This window comes from Taudactylus pleione, unplaced genomic scaffold (genome assembly GCF_031769625.1).
Source record: "Taudactylus pleione unplaced genomic scaffold, aTauple2 ptg000136l, whole genome shotgun sequence".
Classification (NCBI taxonomy): Eukaryota; Metazoa; Chordata; class Amphibia; order Anura; family Myobatrachidae; genus Taudactylus; species Taudactylus pleione.
In genome coordinates, this window is record NW_028284538.1 from 8,173,316 (window position 1) to 8,197,114 (window position 23,799).

Below are 23,799 nucleotides of genomic sequence, written 5' to 3' on the forward strand. Positions count from 1 at the left end.
TCGAGACTTGGTTCAACTCGTAACCCCTAAGTTTGGGTATGTTTGGAAAACTTTCAAGAATTTCAGGAAAACTGAACCTCACATGTCTAACCTAAACAGGGGGTGACCCTTCCAAAGTTAACAAGTGCTCACTTCAAGACGCCCTCATCCAGATTTTATTAGAGTCTCTAGTGCCTTTGAATTTGTAGTCATTACGTCTTTGCATTCAGTAGTGCTTCCATTACAAACTCTGTATTATGCAAGAATCATGTACTAGTTCTTACACACTTTATGTTTCGGAGGAAAACAAGTAGAAAATCTATTGGCCTTTTATTTTTCTTGACTTTTCTCTATTTTTTAGGCATCGGGGTACTGAAATCTGGATGGGAGCAAGTTGGACTTCACCAACTGGGCTTCTTGACAAAACCGCCAGACTGGAACATGGTGCACTGCAATCAGTTTAACAAGTAAGCAAAAGTAAGACTATAGGCATACATAGGTATAAGGTAAAATTGTACAATGAGACAAAAATGACACTAAAACATTGCTGCCAAGTGACCAAATTAAAAACAAAACTTCTGACCATTGGCCAAACAAATTTACATATTTAAAATTGTTTATTAATAGTGTAGAGCAATATACAGTGCAATGAATTTAACTTTGTGTAATTTGCCCTTTTTGGTACTTATATATGGCTTTGACATTTTAATAGCTACATTTTTATTGTATGATATTTTTCTTTTTTCATGAAACTGCATTGAAACCTATTTGAATTAGATGGATGACTGTCTGTGAGACCAATTAGGGTACCTGTCTGGATACAATCTGCTCTGACTCTAACACCCCTCTCTTTTTTTTACAAGCCGACCAGTGGTTCACTTTCAACTGCAACACTCATCTGCCCTATATTTGTACCGTCTGAGAGTCAGCCAAGTATATACATCCTTTTAAGCTTTGATACACTGGGAATAGGATGGTAGCAGTAATAAATCAATAAATCACAATGCAGTATATATTATGGTGGCTTGTGTAATTATTGTGAAAGAAACATGTTTACATATTTAATGGCGACCTTACACAGAGATTCATACCCTATCTATAATTAGAATTTGAATGTTTTCAGAACAGATGGCAAAATATGCCTCGTGTGGGATAAACCACAAGACTATGTGTTGGATTGTGTGGGGTCACATTGTGTTGTTTTAGCCAATTAGTTTTAGGGGGTGGGGTTACAGTTTAGTGTATTTAAGGTTTGGGGGTCACATGGTATAAGCCTTTTTTGTGAAGAATTGGACTGCAACTGAGATGACACTGTCTGTGTACTCACAATACCCATTAAACGCCCTATCATGTGATGTTATACTTCTCCTGTGTGCAAGTTAAGAGAAAAACAGTATCCATAAACTTATAAAATAATGACACGGATGCATATTTGTGGGGGAAAAAAGGGGTCAGTTTTACTTACAATTAAATTAATGTCAACTGGGAACAAAGGACAGATAAAGTGTGGTGGCGAAGAAAGAATGGTCCTACTCAGCATTATCACCATCTGCACACTACCTCTACTTAGGCCTTGATGAGAGGTCATTTGTCAGCCCATCACCACAATCTCAAGGTATCTAATTCCAATTCCAATGACACAATAGAGCCATCTGGCCCAGTGGTGCCATTGACCCCAGTAGGGTAGAATCAAGTTAACCACTGTATTGGTGGGAAGAGCACCTCAAGATCTAAAGGCAGGTAGCAACTGATATCTTTCTTTCCTGCCACAAATAAAGCAGATATAAAAAATAAACAAAACAATGGGGCAGATGGGTGGGAGAATCCTTGGCAGAAAGAGGCCCACCCATCTAGGGTATTCACACTATCAACCCACCCCTTTTACAGCCATCGGCTAACAAAATTTCAGGCTATACTATGGCAAACTTCTACCATGGTGTAACCGTTGCAGCCCCGGAGCAGTCCAAACCCAGCTAAGAGTTTAATGCATTCTGTCTCACTAAATGCCATATCATCTGATGTCAGGCTGTTAAGAACATAAAAATAACTTTAAACTAGAACTAATGACATTGAGGCATACTTGTGTTGAAAAAAATGGGTAGCTTTATTTATATTTAAATAAATGGTAAGAGGGAAAAGAGGAAAAAGTATAACAGTGAAGAAAAAATTGCCTCACTAAGAAATATCACCATCTGCATGCCAACTCCACTTAGGTCTATATGGGGGGCCAACTGCCAGTATATCAGCACAACCTCAAGCAAACCATCTCCCATCCCAATTATACAAAAGGCCAATTTTGCCTGGTGGAGCTGCTGGCCCCAGTAGGGTAGAATAATGTACTGTATTGGCAAGGAAAGCACTTCAAGATCTAAGGGCTGATAACAACTGCTACCATTCTTTCCTGCCAACAAGGTCCCTAAGCTAAGGAGCCACTGCTGCCACCATACCTTAAGAAAAAACATCCCTATCACCCCACACCAACAATCATTCATCATTAAGGTGAAACCCATCCAGCCTAAAGAGATGGGAATCCCTAAACCTGATCTAGGTATGTGCAATCTGTCACAGTTGGTGCTCGAGGGTTACCTGTATCAGGTGATGAACTGGAATCACTGGAGGCTGGCTGGACTGGAACCATGGTTACCATGAATAGCTCTTTTATTATATGAAGTGGGTAGCAGTGAGAACTGCCTTTGGTGATGAGTGACTGGAACTGGAAACTGGAGACGTTGGAATGAGACCAGAAGGGACTTGGAGGGACCAGACTGGGACCGGCAGGTAGGCTGACTGAGCTGGTTGGGGTACCAGAAGATGAGCTTGCAGATGGATGGTAGCACGGAAGCTACTTGGTGCAGCTAATGAGCCGTGAGGTGAGTGGACTTGGAGGAACCGGACTGGGACCAGCAGGAAGGCTGACTGAGCTGGTCGGGTTACTAGTAGATGGGCTTGCAGATGGATGGTAGCGTGGAAGCTACTTGTTGTGGCTTGGGAAGCCGTGGGTAGACGTTGGTAGCTGGGTGGCTATGTGGAGCGGCTGGATAACCGTGGGTAGACGCTGGTAGCTGGGTAGCTGCGTGGAGCGGCTGGATAGCCGTGTGTAGATGCTGGTAGCTGGGTGGCTACGTGGAGCGGCTGGATAGCCGTGGGTAGACGCTGGTAGCTGGGTGGCTACGTGGAGTGGCTGGATAGCCGTGGGTAGACGCTGGTAGCTGGGTGGCTACGTGGAGCGGCTGGATAGCCGTGGGTAGACGCTGGTAGCTGGGTAGCTACGTGGAGTGGCTGGAAAGCCGTGGGTAGACGCTGGTAGCTGGGTGGCTACGTGGAGCGGCTGGATAGCCGTGGGTAGATGCTGGAAGCTGGGTAACTACGTGGAGCAGCTGGATAGCTGTGGGTAGACGCTGGTAGCTGGGTAGCTACGTGGAGCGGCTGGATAGCCGTGGGTGAGAGATGGTAGCGTGGAAGCTACGTGGTGCAGCCTGGGAGCCGTGTGGAGAAGCAGGTAGCGTGGAAGCTACTTGGAGCGGCCTGGGAGCCGTAGGTGAGAGGTGGTAGCGTGGAAGCTACTTGGTGCGGCCTGGGAGCCGTGTGGAGAAGTGGGTAACGTGGATAGTCACTTGGAGAAGCTGGTAGCATAGAAGCTACTTGGAGCGGCCTGGGAGCCGTGTGGATAACTGAACGTAGCAGGCTTTACAGATAGCACTGGTCTAGGAACCAGCCGGAGCCTGGGACACACTGGAACTCTGGAACAACTACAGCACAAGTTGTACACCACGGAACATAACGAGATGTTCTAGCACTGAGTGCTATTAGAGGAGGATCTATATACCTAGAGTCTGGTGGCGATTGGTGGATACAGACAGGTGGTCTGGCAGTGGCATTCAGAGTGGAGCAAGGCACAGCATGCAGAGGGAGTATTCATCTCTGCAGCCCTTGAGAATCAGGACCACACCTGTGATTCCAATTAAGACTAGCAATGCTCACAGACAGAGCAGGGTCCAGGTGTTTAATCAGTATGGAGAGATGAGAGTTCTGCACACACAGAGATGTAACAGCCAGCATGATTCAGCCAAAGCAGATGTCCCAGGAGAATTACAAACACAGATCCATGGAGCAGCTGGCAGAGGTAAGTCACAAAAGGTAAAAACTAGCCAGGATTGTGACAGTACCCCCCTCTTCAAGGGTGGACTCCGAACACCCAGGCAAAACTTCCTTCAGAAATACAAGAAAGCTTCCAAAAGACTCGAAACTCGAAACACCAGGACAACTTGGAAAATTTCTAAAAACTTGGCTGAGCCTATCCGATATCTTCAAGAACTTGAAACTTTGAGAACTCTAGAAGGTGCTTGGAAAATTGTTTCCTGAGGTAATTTGCTCAAAAAATCTTTCCTTGGAGAGCATAATGTCAATCAACTTAAACAAGCCATCTTCCTTAATAACCTTGACCCCAAGATTCTTTGCTTTCTCTCGTTTGGTTTTTCCACCGAAACGACCCATAACGAGATAATCGATTTTACTGCATATCTTCTCGGAAACTTTACCTCCGTAACTCTCAATTAACAACTTGGCTTCCTCCTTTTCTATGGACTCAAAATATCCCACGATCTCAAAGGTTAATCCCTTCAAGCATCTCTCTGTTCCTAGAGGAATTTGCATAGTGTTAAGGAGAGTAGCTGAAGAATTTTCCTTTTTCAGTAAAGTAGTTTTTACAGGTAATTCTTGGGAGAACGTATTACTAGGAAGAACATGGTCTGATACCAAATGGTTGTCGAGGAAAGGAGTATTGTCATGCACATGATCGAATTCAGAATCAGAATCCATGTCCAAAGGAAGATAAGAGGAGTTAACAAGACTTGGAAACCTAGAGGACTCCGGAGATGGGCAGAGGGAAACCCAACCAACTCTCATGGTATCATGTTGTTGGTCTCTAAAAGTTCTTTGAGTCTTCTTCTTTTGGACTGATTGATCCTGTACCATATGATTTTGAGAAGGGAGAACAGCGGGGTATGCGAGTTTAATATCTGAAGGTGCTGAAATAACTCTAGAATATTTATCAGAACGGGTATCTGGAGATGGACATATAGGAGCGAATTCTTTAAGCAGAGCTGTACTGAAGGCAATTACGTCTTGTAGAATTGGATCCTTGGACTCAATGAGTGGGTTAGCCCACTCCAAGGCTTTACCTCTAAAGTGCATAAAAAGAAACTTGACGATGTTGGTGGGAGTAATACCACAGGTAGGATTGGTTCTCATTAGGGCATCATAATGCTTAAGCAATACGGTGTACTGGGACAGATCATCATCAAAGGTCATGGACACTATATCATCCTGAGCTACCGCATTCTTTTCAGGAACTGAGAAGGAACCACTTAGAAATTCTTTAACATGATGATTAGATGATTTAGCCGAACAGGCAGAATCTGGGACGGGACCAGAACGGGCACTGAGACGTTGACACCTGGAACCACTGCTGGAATTGCAAAGGGAACAGTCTTTGATAAAGTGGTCAGAAGCTCCACAATAGCGACAGAGATGTAAATCTTTACGCCGCTGGCGTTCAGCCACAGAGAGCTTGGAGCGTGGGTAACTTCGATGTCTCACTTCACTTGGCATGGAAGTATCTTTGGTTCTTAGAGATTCCAAGACAGAATTTTTAGTTGAGACAGAGGTAGCTCTAAGAAATTCAGGAAGGAGCTGAAAGATTTTGCTGAGTAGAGCCTGTAGCTGTTCCAGCAGTTGATGGAAAGTAGTTAAGGGTTCAGGTAAGATTTGGGTATCATCTAGCCGGTAGATGCTTGTAGCTGGGTAACTACGTGGAGCAGCTGGATAGCTGTGGGTAGACGCTGGTAGCTGGGTAGCTACGTGGAGCGGCTGGATAGCCGTGGGTGAGAGATGGTAGCGTGTTAGCTACGTGGTGCGGCCTGGGAGCCGTGTGGAGAAGCAGGTAGCGTGGAAGCTACTTGGAGCGTCCTGGGAGCCATAGGTGAGAGGTGGTAGCGTGGAAGCTACTTGGTGCGGCCTGGGAGCCGTGTGGATAACTGAACATAGCAGGCTTTACAGATAGCACTGGTCTAGGAACCAGCAGGAGCCTGGGACACACTGGAACTCAGGAACAACTACAGCACAAGTTGTACACCACGGAACGTAATGAGATGTTCTAGCACTGAGTGCTATTAGAGGAGGATCTATATACCTAGAGTCTGGCAGCGATTGGTGGATACAGACAGGTGGTCTGGCAGTGGCATTCAGAGTGGAGCAAGGCACAGCATGCAGAGGGAGTATTCATCTCTGCAGCCCTTGAGAATCAGGACCACACCTGTGATTTCAATTAAGACTAGCAATGCTCACAGACAGAGCAGGGTCCAGGTGTTTAATCAGTATGGAGAGATGAGAGTTCTGCACACACAGAGATGTAACAGCCAGCATGATTCAGCCAGAGCAGATGTCCCAGGAGAATTACAAACACAGATCCATGGAGCAGCTGGCAGAGGTAAGTCACAAAAGGTAAAAACTAGCCAGGATTGTGACACAATCATAACACCACCAAAACCCTGGAAACAATAGCCCATCACTTAATTTACTCTTTCTTCTTCAAGGTCCATAGTGGTCCACAGGGTATAGTTGGATCTGGATCCATGGGCAACACGCAGTTAAAGCTTTAGTTCCCAGGATGCACTGGGTCCATCCTCCTCTATACCCCATCCCGAGCCACAGGCCTCAGTTTGAGTTGCTGCCCGGCCGGAGTCGGGTCACCGTTTACACTGGAGGGGCTGATTATCAGCCCCTGAGCTGAATTTTTATTTTATGAGTTTTGAGTTTAGTTTTCCTTTAAACTCTTCAGAGCAGGCAGTGACGGACTGTTCATTGGACATCCGTGCTGCCGCTCCATCACCCCACCAGTGCTGCGATGCCCGTACAGATCTGGGGATCTCGGTGGGACTCCAGAGTCTGTGCTAGCCAGATTATGCGGGTTCCATGAACTGCTGTCGGATCTTCAGGGTCAGGTAAATCACGAATCACCACTTGGGGTGATCCGCATGTTCAAGCAGCCTGTTTCCTCCGGTTGTTGGGTACACACGAGAGGTGCTGGCAGTGGCAGCGGGCCCCCCCTTTCCCCGTGCATCCACTAGACCACCAGGGACTTTTGTTCGGCAGTGGGAGCCAGTGTCCTGGAGGTTAATAGCCGGCCAGGGGAGGCAGCCTTCCATGTTTAGTGGCTTCTCCCCTCAGCTAAGCCCACATTTCTGCTCGGGTCTGGCATTGCTGAGCTATTCTCTTCCTATGGCCACTTCCCCTCTGAGGTCTCCGGTGGCCATTTTTCACTGGCACATTGCAGATCTCTCCGGATAGCATGCGGACCGGTCCCCCTGTTTACCTCTCCCCTGGAGTCAGTGTATACAGCACTATAGCCCTCCCAGACACTGTATCTGGGCAGATTGATTATAGTGTCAAAGTGCAGTAAGTACTTATGCATTGTATGTGACTTATACTAGCGCTGACTGTCTGTGTCTGTTTTTCTGATTCTTTCAGTCTATACCTATCCCTTTCCTTTTCCTACAGCCCTGAAAGGTGTGTGTAGGGAAGTTTCTGTGACCTCACATATATAAATTCAGGTATTTGTGAGGTCTGTCACATACAGTTGTGTGCTACATGGTACCATATTGTTGGACCTGTGTGTTGCATACCAGTGGGTTCCCAGTGGGGCGCTTCCAGTTTTACCATATATATATACATCAACCATCTAGGGGGCAGTGATGACAGAGGTGTAACGCATCCTGTTTTGGGCAGAGTGCCACCAGTGTTTTGTGTTCATTCCAGGAGTCCTCAATTGGGAAGCGGACTTCCTCAGCTGTAATGACGTGCATCCCGGGAATGGTTTCGTCACCAAGAGGTGTTTCAACTCCTTGTGGACAAATGGGGCCTGCCGGAGGTGGACCTCATGGCTTCCTGTCACAATCACAAGTTGCCAGTGTACAGGTCCAGAACAAGAGATGCTGACGCAAGCTTGGTGGACGCTCTGTCAGTGAGGTGGACCTTATAGTTTGCATATCTGTTTTCTCCAATATCCCTGCTTCCTCGAGTTCTTCGGAAATTAAAGCAAGATGGTGGCATGATCCTGCTGGTAGCTCTGGCTTGGCCCACAAGTCCTTGGTACTCAGATTTTCAGAGTCTCTCCATCGACACTACGCTCCTGCTGCCTCAATATCTGGACCTGTTGTCTCAGGGTCCTTGCCTTTATCCGGATCTGGGACATCTGTCTTTGACGACGTGGATCTTGAGATATCCATCTTAAAGTCCAAGTGCTTCTCTAGCTTGTCATCAGCATGATTCCTCGAGCATGCAAGCCTGCCTCCACCAGGATCTACTACAGAATATGGCATACCTTTTTTCAGGGATGTAGCTCAATAAATTACGACCCTCAAGTGTTTCGTATTTCTAGGATTTTGGCTTTCCTTCAGTCTGATTTGGACCTCGGCCTACACCTGGTCTCGTTAAAAGTGCATGTATCTGCACTGTCTGTGTGTTTCCAGCGAAGGATAGCTCTGCTTCCGGATATCCATACCTTTTTCCAAGGTGTCCTCTGGATTCAGCCTCCCTTCATTCCCCCAGTGGCGCCTTGGGATTTGGCAATAGTTCTTCGAGCCCTCCAGGGTCCTCCTTTTGAACCACTAGATTCGGTGGAGCTCAAGTGGGTGACAGCTAAGACTCTTTTTCTCCTGGCGATTGCTTTGACCAGGAGGGTGTCAGATTTGGGAGCACTCTCTTGTCTGCCTCCCTTTCTGATATTTCACCAGGACAGGGCTGTACTTCACACTCAGCCAGGATTTCTACCTAAGATGGTTTCTAATTTCCACATTGTTGTTCCGGCCTTTCAGTTACCACACTTGTCGGCTGGTGATGTGGTCCATGCTCTCAGGATTTATGTGGATCGGACCAGTTCCCTTCGGATTCCTTATTTGTACTCTTTGGTTTTCACAAAAGGGGATGGCCAGCCAACAAACAAACTTTGGCTAGATGGCTTCGTATGACTATATTGGAGGCTTACACACAAGCAGGCCTGCTTGTTCCAGCTTCTGCTAAAGCTCATTCCACTTGGTCAGTGGGCCCCTTGTGGGCAGCTCGCCATGGTGCCTCAGCTGTTCAACTGTGTCTTCCATTCAGACCTTTCTGAGGTTCTATGCTTTTGAGACTGTCACCTCTCTGGATGCTTCCTTTGGGTGCCGGATTCTCCTCTTAGCACAGGAGCATCCCCACCCTTAATTGGACTGATTTGGGACAACCCAAGGTCACCCTGTGGACTCCCTATGGACCCTGAAGAAAATAAGAATTATGGTAAGGACTTACCTTTGTTATCTCTTTCTTTGAAGTCCATAGTGTCCACAGGGCACCTGCCCTGATGCACCTGGCTTCATATGGGCTGTGTTACTGGTCACTGGTTTCCATCTCCCTTTCTGTGAGTGTGATTCTCAAGTGTTCCAGTCTCCCTTCTCTCTGCTTTTCCTCATCCGGCCTTGGCTACTTACTAACTGAGGTGCCTGTGGCTCGGGGGTGGGGTATAGAGTAGTATGGACCCAGTGCATCCTGGGAGCTAAAGCTTCAACTGCATGGTGCCCGTGGATCCAGATCCAGATATATAGGTAAAGATATAGTTCACCCTGTGGACCCTATGGATTTTGAAGAAAGAGTGATAACAAAGGTAAGTTCTTACCATATCTTTCATTTTTCCAAGCTAAATCCAACACTACTGGTGACTAACCACCTGTATATACCTAAGTAATTTCTGTCCACAGAACACAACAAAAGTGCCACATCCTCATAATTCTTTCCAATTCAATGAGATGGAAGTACACAGATCCAAAAATGTATAGATTCCAAATCATTGCCACCTAGATTAACAAGGAAAGGGAAACCAAACAATTACCCCAAAAAATCTAAATAATCAAAAAGAGCATGCCATCTTGTCGCCTAAAATAAAGTGAGACCTAGCTAACTGGGGTATGCATTTAACAGATTTTAATTGCATTCATACCTGGATTTTCCCAGCAGCTCACAACTCGATGCAGCAATTATTCACGGACCTGGAAAGATCTACACATTTTTTCAGTTACCTTGATTGGTCCTGGTAAGTGGCCCCTTTGCCTCTTGAATGGATCTCCAAGGACTTCACAAAGGATCTCCTTCTCTTGGAACTCTTTCCTATGCAATCAGAAAATTATATTCATGCGTGTAAACTTTGGTGTAGTGCATGATATTAACCATCAGCAGGCATTGTAGCTTGAGCAGCTAGTGTTGTGTTTCTTGCAATGCAACATTTTTGTCAAAGCTTGTCATGTTCTTGGTCTTAAGAATGGTATAGTGGATGCCTTTTCCAGGTTTCAGTAGGTTCATGGGCTTTGCGTCTGAGGCTAACTTGATCAGTGAGCTCTGCTCTTCTTATGTTTGGCAGCTGATTGAGCCGGCATAAAGTGCTTAGCACCGCAATTTCTTGCTCCTGGTATATTGAGATCTTATCAGGCTTCGTAGGCCAAATGGGAAGAGCTTACTGTACCTCACGATGTGGGCATTAATTGATCTTTTATTTGGGGCTCTATGTTGTGGGCCTCTTTCTTTTCCCGGGTTCACAGACTCCCAGATCTTACTAAAAGCTGTTTGATAGTGAAAGCTCTTAGGGGTTGGGTTCAGATGGCCCCCTCTTCTGTTGATAGGAGGAGGCAGATTGACCTTCTCTTGAGGTTAATGATGGTGGTTGATGTGTTGTTGTTACATTTGTCATTCATCATGGCTTTCCATTGTGCTTTTAGAATTTTGAACCTAGTTGCCCCCTCAAAGACTATAGCTGGCAACATGCTTCTTTCTGGCTGATGACAGTGTAGGTGAGAACTTGGTGTTATAATAATAATAATAATAATAATTTTATTTGTAAAGCACTCTTTCTCCGATAGAACTCAAGAGACTTGAGTCATATAGTTTGAACATTATCAAGCTATTTAGAAAACAGAAACTATGACCATAATAAAAAGTTGGATATGCATGAAAACACAGAGCCCATATACAAATATATTGCAGTAATACAAAGAGTGTGGCAACCATTCTGGGTTATAAGTTACTAGGATTATTTATCAAACTTCCAAAAGATCCAGTTGAGGCAGCCATTTTTGGTGCACTAGATAGGATTTCATTGAGCAAAATGAGGAATGCCTAGAACTGATGGCACACAATGGGACAACTAAAAGTACTAGACAAGGTCCTTGCAAATACTTCTGAACCATTGCATTGTTAATTCTACACAGAGCACCAGGCAAGGCAGCCATGTTATTCACACTACATTGGTTGCATTACAAGAAAATGACACATTCCAGGACAAAATGAGCAGTGAGCTGTCAGGATACCCACCGCATAGATAATTCAATAAGTTACTCATACTGCCCTTTAAAGTACCAGGTAAGGCAGCCATCTATGGTGCACTACATAGGTTACAGTGGGGAAGGATGAGCAATTCACAGAAGTTAACATTGGTGGGAAATAAGTGACAATAAATGGAAGAGTTGAAGTGGAAACCATGAAGATGCAGTAAGGAGAGAAAGTAGGAGGCAGTTTCAGCATAGAGCAAGTAGTTATATTTGCTTATACGTTTGGCCAACTAGGTAGAGGCAAAACTTCCAGCTCAGTATTCGACCTATGCTGATGTTTTCAGCAAACACCCTTCCCCTGCATGGAGCCTATGCTTCTGCTATTGAGCTGATTCCTTGGTCCAAGATCCCTAAGGGACTCTTAGGGGTTTGTTTACTAAAGTGAGAGTTTTTAGAAGTGGAGATGTTGCCCCTAGCAACCAATCAGATTCTAGCTATTATCTTCTATGTGGTGCTAGTTAAATGTTAAGTAGAATCTGATTGGTTGCTATGGGCTACATCTCCACTTCTAAAAACTCTCACTTTAGTAAATATACCCCTTATTTTCTCTCTCTCTTTCTGAACTTACAGCCATGGAGGAAAATATTTCTGAAAAGCTTGAAACATAAGGCCCTCTAAATCACCAGTTGGTGCTGGTTTGTTCTTTGTCCCAAAAAAGATGGGGGACTTCGGCTCTGCATTGATTATAGAAGTTTTAGGGGTAAATTTACTAAGAATTGTGTCCTTGCTCCTGTCTGTTAATTTTTAAACACAGGTAGGAACGTTAAGAATAGGGAAATTTAAATAAAAAAATTAGGGAATTTAGGGAATTTACCAAGCTCCCATGTTTGTCAGGAATGTATTTCCCGATGGTGCTTGTGATCATATGTGATTGTTCTTACCCATGTTTTACCCCCGTGTTTCCCTCTCGAACAAGCAGCCTGCACATTTCAGTGAGATACGTGCAGGTTGCTTGTGTGTTTGTGTGTGTAGCTAAATGAGTAATTAAAAAAAAAATTGGCTTCAAAGCTTAACCAGCCCCAGGCTTCTAAGCCAGTCCTGGTTCTAAAAATACGGGGGAAAAAAGTGTAGGGTATCCCGTATTGAACCAGCACTGGGCTCCTAGTGCCAGTCCTGGTTTTAAAAATAGGGGAAAAATGGGTGGGGCTTCCCTTGTTTTTAAACTGGCACCAGACTCAAATCTAGCTGGAGTGTACTGCCACAGCCAGGGTTCCCTTTCACTGGGTCTTCCCAGCCAAAGAATTAACAGCCCAAGCTAGACAGCACAAGCCAGGAATTTCAGGGGAGGTGGGGAGCCCCCAATAAAGGGGTCTCCCCTCTTCTGAGCACCCTAGGCTTACGCTGATGCCCCGGGCTCTTCCCTGCACCCCTGGCGGATGGGTACAGGAGTACTAGTGTGAAAATTAGAATTATACTATTGTTTTTTACAGTAGAACTACAGGTGCCAACATGCCTGTCCTTTGGCACTTGTGAAACTACAGTTGGTAGCAGGCGGCCGGCACACGTAGCCCCACTGTAAACATTTTTTAAAAACAGACAGTACACGCACACTGTGGAATTTAAAAGTTTATTACATATCTAACACACTCACACATACTTATCTTCTACCAGATGTTCACATCCTCTTCTCCAGTAGAATTCCCATGGGTTTACCTGTGAAAAAAAAAAAAACAACACTCACCTACCTCCTGGCGTAGCTTCGGTCCCCTTCTCCTGTAGGCTCCGCAGAATTTGGCATAACAATCCATTTCGGACATGTAGAGATGCATACGTTAACAACACATACATCTCTAACACAGTGAATGACATTGTCATTCTCCAGGCCCGCCAGACAATTAGAGGCCTGACTACAATTACTGATACAGTTACAGTTACTGATCTGTGTATGTTTCTGCTAGACACGCTACTCAGGAGGGGGTCTATTTGTGATTTCTATTTTTACACCTTGTTTGGTTTTATTACAACTGTGATTCTAATCATGATTTTTGGTAAATTCCCATGTTGTATTCCAGTCTAGGGAAAGTACTGCTGTATTCAGATGATGGCGTATTCATTTCTAGTTCTATTTTCGGATGCATTTAACTTCAAAATTGGCCGTGATCACCTCTAAAGATACAGGAAATACCCCCGTTTTTTTCATAGAAAATTCCTGTGTTTGGAAAAATGGCAATATACCCCCGTGATTGCAATCTTGGACCAACACGATCCTTAGTAAATTTACCCCTTAATCAGATAACTATGAAAAACCAGTACCCTTTGCATATAATTCCAGAACTATTCAACCAGTTGTGAGAAGCAGATATATACACCAAAATTGACTTTCAACGGGAATATAATCTAGTCCAAATAAAGCAGAGAGACAAGTGGACAACTACATTTAACACACATACTGGGCATTAAGAACACTTAGTAATGCCTTTTGGGTTCAGTAACAACCCTGCAGTTTTCCAGTGTCTAATTAATGATGTCTTAAGGAACCTTCAGAAGAGATTTATTGTTGCTTACTTTGATTACTTTGATGACATTCCTGTATTTTTAGAAGCTTGAGTAAATAATCTATTCGCCAAGTTGGATAAATGCAAGGCTTTCTAGGCTACATTATCTCAGCTCATGGATTCTCCATGGATCAAACTAAAGTGAAAGCCATCCAAGAATGGGTATAACGCAGCAGTCTAAAAGACTAACAGTGATTCTTTGGATTTGCAAACTACTATAGGAAATGTATAAAAGGATTCTTTTCAATAGTAGCTCTATTAACTGCAGTCACCAAGAAAACAGTAGACTCAAACTGAAATCTAGAGGTCATCAACACATTCATTAAATTAAATAAGCATTCTGTACCACTTCAGATTTAAAAACCTCTATTGATTGCAAAATGTTATTGCATAATGTATATATATATTTATATATAATCAGTAATTTGGAGTTGTGCACCAGTGATTTGTCTGTTTTTGTGCCTGCAATAAAGTCTCAACAGGTAGTACCTCCCATTATATATATTCAGGGTGTGCAGTCCAGGAATCTTTCCTATACACTACAATTAATGTCCTTCATTGCACACCTGAGGGAAAGGAGACGCCTTCAGCCTGGACTAGCACCCCTCCCTTATTAGTTTAAGAGCATGGAATCTAGTATTGTTATGCACACTAGTAATAGGCATAATTTGAGGTAAGTCCTACAAGTTATATACTGTAGTGCAACTTTGGGTTGATTTTAGGGGCGTGGGTCCCCTGGATTGCTTTGGTTGGTTTGCTTCAGGGCATCACATTATAACACATTCTTCCTTTTTTGCACAATTTTAACACTTTACTGTTTGTTTTTATTATATTTGTATTTTCACCTTTCTATGCAACCACAGCTGCTCTTACCTTTCTTACTTCACACTTCACTTTTCTCATTATAGAGATGCCCTGGGGTGGCTCGGCTGTGCCAATTTAGGGGTGTCCTGAGCTCTGGATTTGAACCATAGTATGTTAGGAACCTACCCTACAGAGGTTACCTGGATATGGTGGGTAGGCCAATAACCTTGGCCATGATTATGCTTAAAGCCTCTATTGATTGCAAAATTTTATTGCATAATGTATATATATTTATATATAATCAGTAATTTGGAGTTGCGCACCTGTGATTTGTCTGAATTTTGTGCCTGCAATAAAGTCTCAACAGGTAGCACCTCCACTTACCAAACTGGTCTATTATCTCTGAATCCTATGATACCTATGGCCATCATTATTGTAGTACTGTCTAGAGATTTATCTATGCAATTAAAACAAGCAAAAAACAGGCTCCCCCCAGACTACCAGTTCCAAATCAATTGTACCAAAAGTGCTAGGGTCTGAAGTTCTTCAAGAAGCTCCTGGCCACAAGAAGTCTGGCCATCCTGGAATTAGCAAAACTCTTCAGGTGGTGTCCCAGCCACTTTTATGGCCAGAAACCTGTGAAGATGTTTACAGTTTTGTCCAGTCATGTCCAGTCTGTGCTCAAGTAAAGTCTCCCTTAAAGCACCTCTGGGTCTGTTGGTAGCACTACCTAACCCTAAACTTCCATGGGCTCATATCACCATGGATTTCATAATCAATGTCACCCTGTCCATGGGTATTAATACCATCTGGATGGTGATTCATAGGTTCAGTAAACTGTTAATTTTGTCCCCTTAGAAGGCCTTCCTTCAGCCCAAAAATTGTCCAGTCACTGAGCATGAAGATGGCTCTCTGCAGCCCCTTGCTTACAGCGTGTCTCCCCAGCATGGTGGATCATGAGCACACCAGAGTTCCCTCCAAGACAACAGTATGGGCGCAGCCATGTTGGACTCTTTCACCTGACGCTCTTCCTCCACTCAGAGTGCAGCTCCCAGACCAGCTGATCACAGCATCCAATCCCTGGGGATCCACCCCTATAAATTCTATTTCCTGACTGGCCCAAATTGCCAGTACAACATTCCTTCTTGCTGAAGTTACAGCTCTGTGCTTAGCTCACAGGTACTCAGTATCTGAATGGTCCCAGTCCGTCATAACCAGTTCCTAAATCTCGTAAACAAATCTCCAATACCATCTTGCACTCCAATCTGGTTTTACCGCTGAGACTTATTCTTACGGCCTCATTCAATACCTTCAAACATCAGTCTCATTCAATACCTCCAATCATTGGTCCCATCCAATCATTGGTCTCATTCATTACCTTCAAACTTCAGTCTCATTCAATAACTCCAATCATCAGTCCCATACAATCCAATCATTGGTCTTATGCAATACCTTCAAACATTGGTCTCATGCAATACCTCCAGTCATTGGTCCCATCAGATACCTTCACTCATCTGTCCCATCCAATACCTCCAATCATTGGTTCCATCTGATACCTTCAATCATCGCTCTAATCCAATATCTCCAATCATCGACTCCATCTGTCATCTCCAAACATTGGTCCCATCCGATACATTCATCATCTCAAACAGATTCAGAAATCCAATTCATCATCATCATTCTCAAACAACTCCAGGAGCATAACTCATCATCATTGGTCTCAAATTGATTGAGAACTTCAAAATATCTCCATCAGTCTCCAACCAATTCAGAACTCCAGTTCATCACTATCAGTCTCAAACCAATCCAGCTCTTCAGTTCAGCATTATCGGTCATTCCAGCCCTACTCAACAACCCAGCATCATCAGTCCCAACCCAATTCTGCTGATCTATACAGTATCATTATCTCCAGTTCTCATTCCTACTTGCTGTTAACAAAGACATTGCATTCCTGTCCTCACCTTCAGGCCCATCATCCTGCAGGGTGCCATTCTAGGCACCCTGCTAGCAAGTGAGGCTAGCAGAAAAAAGCTCAGAAGGCCAGACAAAATGATTCCACGAGGCTTATATGGCCCCCGGGCCTGAGGCTCCCCATCCCTGCTCTACAGCTTCCCTACTCCACACCTGATACATGTGTAAGTCTTGGCTCAAGCCTCCCAACTTCATCCACACCTCCAAAGTCGCCACTGCAGCCTTTTATGCCTGTTCCAACCAACTCTAACCCTCAGACATGACATGCAAAGCCCAAACAAAGGCAAAGGTTGCAAGCTGACCATCATGGCAAGGCATTCCAATTTAAAGTAGTGGACAGAGTTTGGATGGCCACTAAGGATCTCCAGCTTTGACAACCTTCAAGGAAATTCAGTCATAAATACATTGGCCAACCTACTGTACCATAATTAAGAAAATTAACCCAGTATCACACAAATGTGATGACTTACCTCTGTTTATGAAAATCCCCAGAGTTTTTTATTACTCATTACTGAAACCTGAATTTTGGTCCAGAACCTTTTATAGGAGACCTACTCCTAAGCCTCCTCCTGTAAGTGTTAGCTCCCAGATGAAACATCTGTATACAGTACCTTCATCACTGTAGTTCATTTAATTATGAATTGAATATAAGAGTCCTTCACTTGTGATGAGGCAACATTTCACACAGGAGAATGAATGGTCAGGGTTTGGGCTGTAGTTGCTCTCCAAAAAACACCATTAGGATGCCATTAGATTAGAGAGAGTTGTAGTAGGTAAGCAGAGTTGGTGGGAAGGGTGACTGCTTTTTATAGCCTTAATTGAAAGCTGCCATGATAGCAGAAGGCAAAATTTTTACACAAAACAGAAAAGAAATATGCCCGTGCTCGGTTTTACCCAGCTTTCAGGCTATAAAAGGCCTAGTTGGGTGTGGCTAACAGCCAGCCTCTGTATAGATGTGTCCCTCTGTATCTAGGAGGTGAGTACATTTAATTGCAATGTAATGATGTGCTGGGCATATATGCTAGTGTTAGGGACATGCAGAAAAATGGGGTCCCTTGATGCTGGGCTGAGGCTTAAATGCTTTGATCAAATCATGACAAAATCCCCTTTGTTTTATTTGCTGCACACACATAAATTTGCAGTATATTATTGTCAGCGCCAATAGCAAAAGTTTTTCTGTTTTGTATACATTTACGGCATTAATATTGCCATGCTGCTGGTACCATGTATGATATGGGTGAAACCGAGCGCAGGCATATTTCTTTTCTATTACTGTACTTACTCTGGGTGTTTTCATGTCCCCTTTATCTGCACTCCAAAAAATAAAAATAAATAAGTGGAAACTTTTTTTTTTCTGGTGACAAAATCAATCTGCAATCTTTTACAATTCAATTTAAATAATATTTCACAAGTGTGTGTCTTGGAGAGGCAATATATATTACCATGCTAACTGTAGGTGCCCCCATAAGCTGCACCCTATAAAAGTAATAAAATTGGAAAATAGACATTTCTTTTCAGGTGTTAAACAAAAATCTCATCTTTTAGTAAAACTGCATGGTAAAGGTAACAGGTGTAAAAAATGAAATCAATCATGAATCAGTCGATAGCCAGTACTAGTGCTGGCAGTCATACTACTTCAACATCTACTTTTAAAATAGATCAAGAGAAAAAAAGGTGTACATTAACAATGGAAAACAATCCAAAGAGAAAGAAGAGGTTGTCTTATGTGGTGCACATTGATGAAACATAAAATATAACTTTATTATTATGAATATTTAAAAAAACAACAATATAAAATAAAAAAGAAAGAATTGTGTATGAAACAAAAATATTGTGATATTAAAAACTGACTTTGCAGAGAGGCAGCAGGATCATGGATCTCCGTACACAGATCCTTCCTATTACCGCTACCACTGCACTTACAAGCTGCTCCTGCCCGCACTGACCATCTCGCGGCCCCATGACCTACTGTGAACCACCGGCCACCTATGCAATGGCCCCCAGGGAGCATCCCGAAGACCGGACCTCTACTGGGCTCCCAGCCACCATTGCTCCCCTGCAGAGGTGTCCCTGCATAAGCGGGAAGTGCTGGACCACTTGCCCACTATAAGAATGCCGGGCTACTCACCCTACAAGCCGCATGGCTCTCCCTCCTTGCCGGGTAGAGAGCTCTGTACTGAAGGGGCACATTTCCTCTTCAGCCCCTGTCACAGGGGACACCGGCAGCCATCTTGGAAAGCGCACAATGGACCTGAAGTAATGCAGCTTGCCTGCTCCAGCTGCCAAGGCAAGCATCTCTAATTATTCCCTATTTCTACCCCTCCTTCTACACATATCACAAAACAAGAGTAGAGGTAGCAGAGACTCCCCACAGCACTCCCTGAGATACCATTACCCCCCTTTGAGATCATTTAATCTTTGAGTCAGAGTTTCTAGCTAGGAATCTGTCATTAATGAGAAGGTTCCTGCTTTCATTTTCTTAGATCATCAATGATGATACATTATTTTATGTGACAAACATCACGAGATATCAGATTATTTGGATGACTTAAACCGCAAAGTGTTCTATATTATTGGCTGGACAGTGTTATCCTAAGGTCTTAAGTGACTGCAAAAACCACTACTGATCCCTAGACCACTTGCTGTGATCTAACACCATCTAGTGGTAATGAAAAAAATCACTACAACTTCTACACCTGCTCAAACTCCACGTACACGTTCTGGGAAAAAAGCGGTCGACGCTACATCTCTTATCTCTACTGATTTACTCCCTAGTTCTTCCCGATCTATGTCTGCTATGGATACTAATAAATCACTAACCTATGAAGATGTGGTTCGAGCCATAAAAGACACCATTACCCCTATAATGGAGTAGCAGACTAATAAATTTGCCGCAGCAATTAAAGACCTGAGAGAACATCTAGACTCTACAGACCTCCAAGTAGTTACTAACCAGCATAAAATTGAAGAACATGAACAAGCTATTTTTGAATTACAACAACAACTGGACCAGGAGCGGAAAACTACACTTCATCTTTTAAATAAAGTATACGACTTGGAAAATCATTCTCGGAGGAATAATCTCCATATAGTAAGCCTCCCAGAACAAATAAAGGACCCGGAGCTTCTCTCTTTCTTGTATAAAGATTTATTAGAATTATTGGAACTATCCTCAGAATTACCTGACTTTGCAGTCGAAAGGGCACATAGGTTGGGTCCTTTTCATGAGAATAAATGCCCTCAAACGGTTATTTTCAGATGTCTTAATTCGGCCCATATGTCAGCAATATGGTCTGCAGCTTGTAAAAAGGGTAATCTTGAATGGCAGAATCATCATCTGCTAATGTTTCAGGACTATTCTGTGGAAGTGTCCCATGCACATAAGGAGATGGCTCCTGTGTGCTCAAAGCTGATAAAAGCCCAGAGGAAATTTGCACTACTCTTCCCGGCGAGGCTTAACCTTTTTCAGGATTTGGGTCCGAAGGAATTTACAAACGGTGCAGATGTGATGGCTTATCTGGAAGAGGAAGAGGCTGAGTCCACAGCTTCATCTACCTGAATGGGCAACGTATACAGTTGTTTAGATGATGTGTGGTATTACAACTTTATGCCCAGTCAAATGTCTGTTTACTTGGTTATTCATCAACCAATACGGTTACAATTTATTTATATGCATTTAAATTTATGTCCGATATTCTCTTACCTTTTTTTTATTAAGCAGAATATGTCATATAGTTATTTCTATCGCAAACTATGGAAAATTGTTTAGAAAATTGTATTCTGGAAAGATTGACATTGTTTCTTAAAAGTTAATTTCTATGACATTAGGCAATTATGTCACTATGTAAGGTTTTATTATGCAGTGAATACTTCTCAGTATTCCACTATGTTAATCACTTTAGGTAGTTTATTTACACTTCTCCAAATTACTATATTTACACTTGTAGGGCTCACTAAGAGCCACTTGCTATTTTCTAAATTTGTTTCTTATCTGTTTTCTATATGTTTTTATTAGAACTTTTCTTTCTTTTTTACTTTCTTTATTTTCAAGAATTGTCTTGCAAAAATGTGTTATTTAATAAGCACTCTCTACACACATTACCATTGGGAACAGGGACAGGTTCTCCCTGTGATTATTATGTATGATCTTCTGGTTTTAAATACACGGAATACACTAGACATGAGTCAGTCAAAACTTTACCACCTGTCTATTACTTATGTGTGACCTCAAAATTTGCTCTTGGAATGTAAAGGGCATCAATTCTCCAGCCAAATGATGCAAAATGATTTCTTATCTAAATACACAAAAAAGCTGATATTTCCTTTTTAAAGGAAACACATTTGACAGCCCTAGAATATGAGATATTAGCAATGCTGGGGCAAAAAGTAGTGATTTATGCATCTTACAATTTTAAATCCCGAGGCGTTGCAATTCTAATAAGGAGAAATTTGCCACTTACCATTCTACACCAGCAATCAGATTCTGAGGGTCGATTTGTACTCTTGGTAATTAAGATATTTGAGTTAACTTATACACTGTGCAACATCTATGCCCCTACAATCTATGATAAACAATTTTTTATAGTCCTGGCTAATTTATTGAGTCCTTACCTTGTCTCCAATGTAATCTTGGGAGGTGATCAAAATATTGTAGCCTCTAGTTATATGGACCGTCAAACTGCAGCTTCTAATCCTGTTACAACACACCGAATAGGTATTCATTATCTCCATAGGCATCTCCAATTAATTGACATTTGGCGATATCATCACCCAATAGATAAGGAATACTCCTTTTATTCAGCTCCCCATTCTACGTTCACTAGAATTAACTATTCCCTCACTTCTTCCACATTAACTTTTAGAATACCAGAGTCTGGTATAGAGATGATAGGATTGTCGGACCATGCCCTCATATGGATTAAAGAGAATTCAAAGGTTCCACTAGGGGACTTTAGACAATGGTGCTTTCCCTCTTTTATGACCTCTTCCACTAAATTCAAAAACGTACTACAAACTGCATGGGATGAATATCAGATGGTAAATTCCCAACATCAACAGAATCCAAATCTATATTGGCAGGTGGCAAAGGCAGTAATAAGAGGTAGGATCCCCTCATTTGTGGCACATAACAAGAAGCACCAGTCTGAACTACTAAAATCAGCACAACTAGAACCGACGAATGAATATGAATTACTCTGTCATTCTTCATCCCCCTTCCATAAATCCAAATTCATGGAATGCAAGTTGACATTTGACACCCTGATGCAACAGATGGGAAATAAAAGAATTCATAATAACAGATATCAATTTCATACTTATGGGAATAAGAATAGTAAACTTATGTCCAATTTAGTACGGGGTGATAGGACTGACTCGACTATATTGAAATTGACGATGAATCAGGTGTATTATGTACTTCAGGCCCTGCCATTTTAGACTCCCTACGGGATTTCTACACAAAATTATATTCTCAAGAATTCATAAATGTACAAAATAAATAAAACTTTTGGGACTCCATAACGCTCCCTAAACTAACGGAATATCAAAAGATATCCATAATCACCCCGATTACCGAAACTGAAGTGCTTTCAGTTATTAAGGGTCTTAAACCGGGCAAATCACCAGGCCCAGACAGTTTCACAGGGGAATTTTACAAATGCCTTAAAAATGCAGTAGTTAAACCATTAACTAGTTTGTACAAATCCATATTAACAGGTAATACGCCACTCTCTTATTTCAAGATGCTTTTATTAGAGTCCTCCCAAAACCCGATAAGGATCCCACATTGCCCACTTCTTATCATCCCATATCCTTATTGAATGTGAACTATAACATTTTTACTAATATTGTTGTGGTTCGGCTCAAGGAGGTGGTCCCTACCTTAGTACACCAGGATCAAATGGGATTTGTATGGGGACGCAGTGCTGTATCCAATGTACGAAAAGTGTTGGCAGTATTACAACATCTTGAAGAATCCCAAGAAAATGAGTCACAAATTTTAATTTTATTAGATGCTGAGAAAGTGTTCAATTTGGTGGTGTGGGATCACCTGTATGAGACACTCCGCAATTTTGGTTTCCCCCCAAGTTATAATGCTTATTCAAGCACTAAATAATTGCTCATCTTCGCGAATAGTAGCTAATAATTACGTCTCACTCCCTATTCTTATACAACATGGAACTAGACAGGGCTGCCCTTTATCCCCTCTCCTCTTTGCACTGGTTCTAGAACCCTTGGCAATAGCTCTGAGATTGAATAGAGATTTTAAAGGTATCAAAGTGGGTGCACTGAAGCTTAAGTTATCGCTGTATGCGGATGACAAACTACTTTTCGTTTCACGTCCGCGTCTTTCCATCCCCGTTATTTTACAACAAATTAACCTTTATAGCTCTTTTGCTGGCTATAAAATAAATATAACTAAATCAGAAATCCTACCATTGACTAGACCTGATCACCTAGCAGAATGCATGGCCTTAGCTGAAGATTTTTCGGTTGTGTCTAAATTAAAATACCTAGGCATTATCATAAAATCATCAATTCGCCAAATCTACAATTCTAATTTTCACCCAATTATAACCAAACTCCTACAGAAATTACAGCACTGGATGTCAATACCATTTTCTTTATTGGGGAGAGCGGTGGTTATAAAAAATATTTTGTTCCCTAAACTGATGTATCTGCTTCAAATTATACCCTTGTTCCTATCCAAAAATGACACTTCTAGATGTACAAAGCCATTTCAACGATTCCTATGGAACCGTAAGAAACCTAGAATTGCTAGAAATCGGTTACTTCAACCTAGATATCTTCACTCACTCTTGCATGGCTGTCTTTAGATATGCCTCGGACAGGTGTCTAGGTCAAGCTAACTTTACAAATCAACTATTAGAAGAGGAACTGTTTAAACCTTATGCTCCGGCAGCATTGCTCCATTTACCTCGTTCTAAATTGCCAAAAGTAATTCTTCAAAATATATTATTTATGGACACATATAGGGCATTGTCTTCTATACATAAAAGTCTCGGTTCAAGTTTCAGCAAAACCAAATTCATACCATTATGAGGTAACCCCCTCACTCTCAAATTCTTTCTACCTGATGTGGAAACAAAATGGATTGGCAGCCATTTGAAACCTGTTTGATC

The 23,799-nt window shown here is 42.6% G+C and overlaps 1 protein-coding gene across 3 annotated transcripts in view; it reads left to right on the forward strand.

The window, feature by feature from the left end:
• LOC148522962 (uncharacterized) overlaps positions 1–23,799 on the forward strand; it is a 49,838-nt gene that overhangs the window by 7,404 nt on the left and 18,635 nt on the right. For all 3 annotated transcript variants that reach the window (XM_088473596.1, XM_088473597.1, XM_088473598.1), the window contains exon 4: positions 341–446. In XM_088473596.1, the coding sequence (XP_088329722.1) occupies positions 341–355 (15 nt within the window). In that variant the 3' untranslated portion in view covers positions 356–446. The remainder of the gene's footprint in view (positions 1–340; positions 447–23,799) is intronic.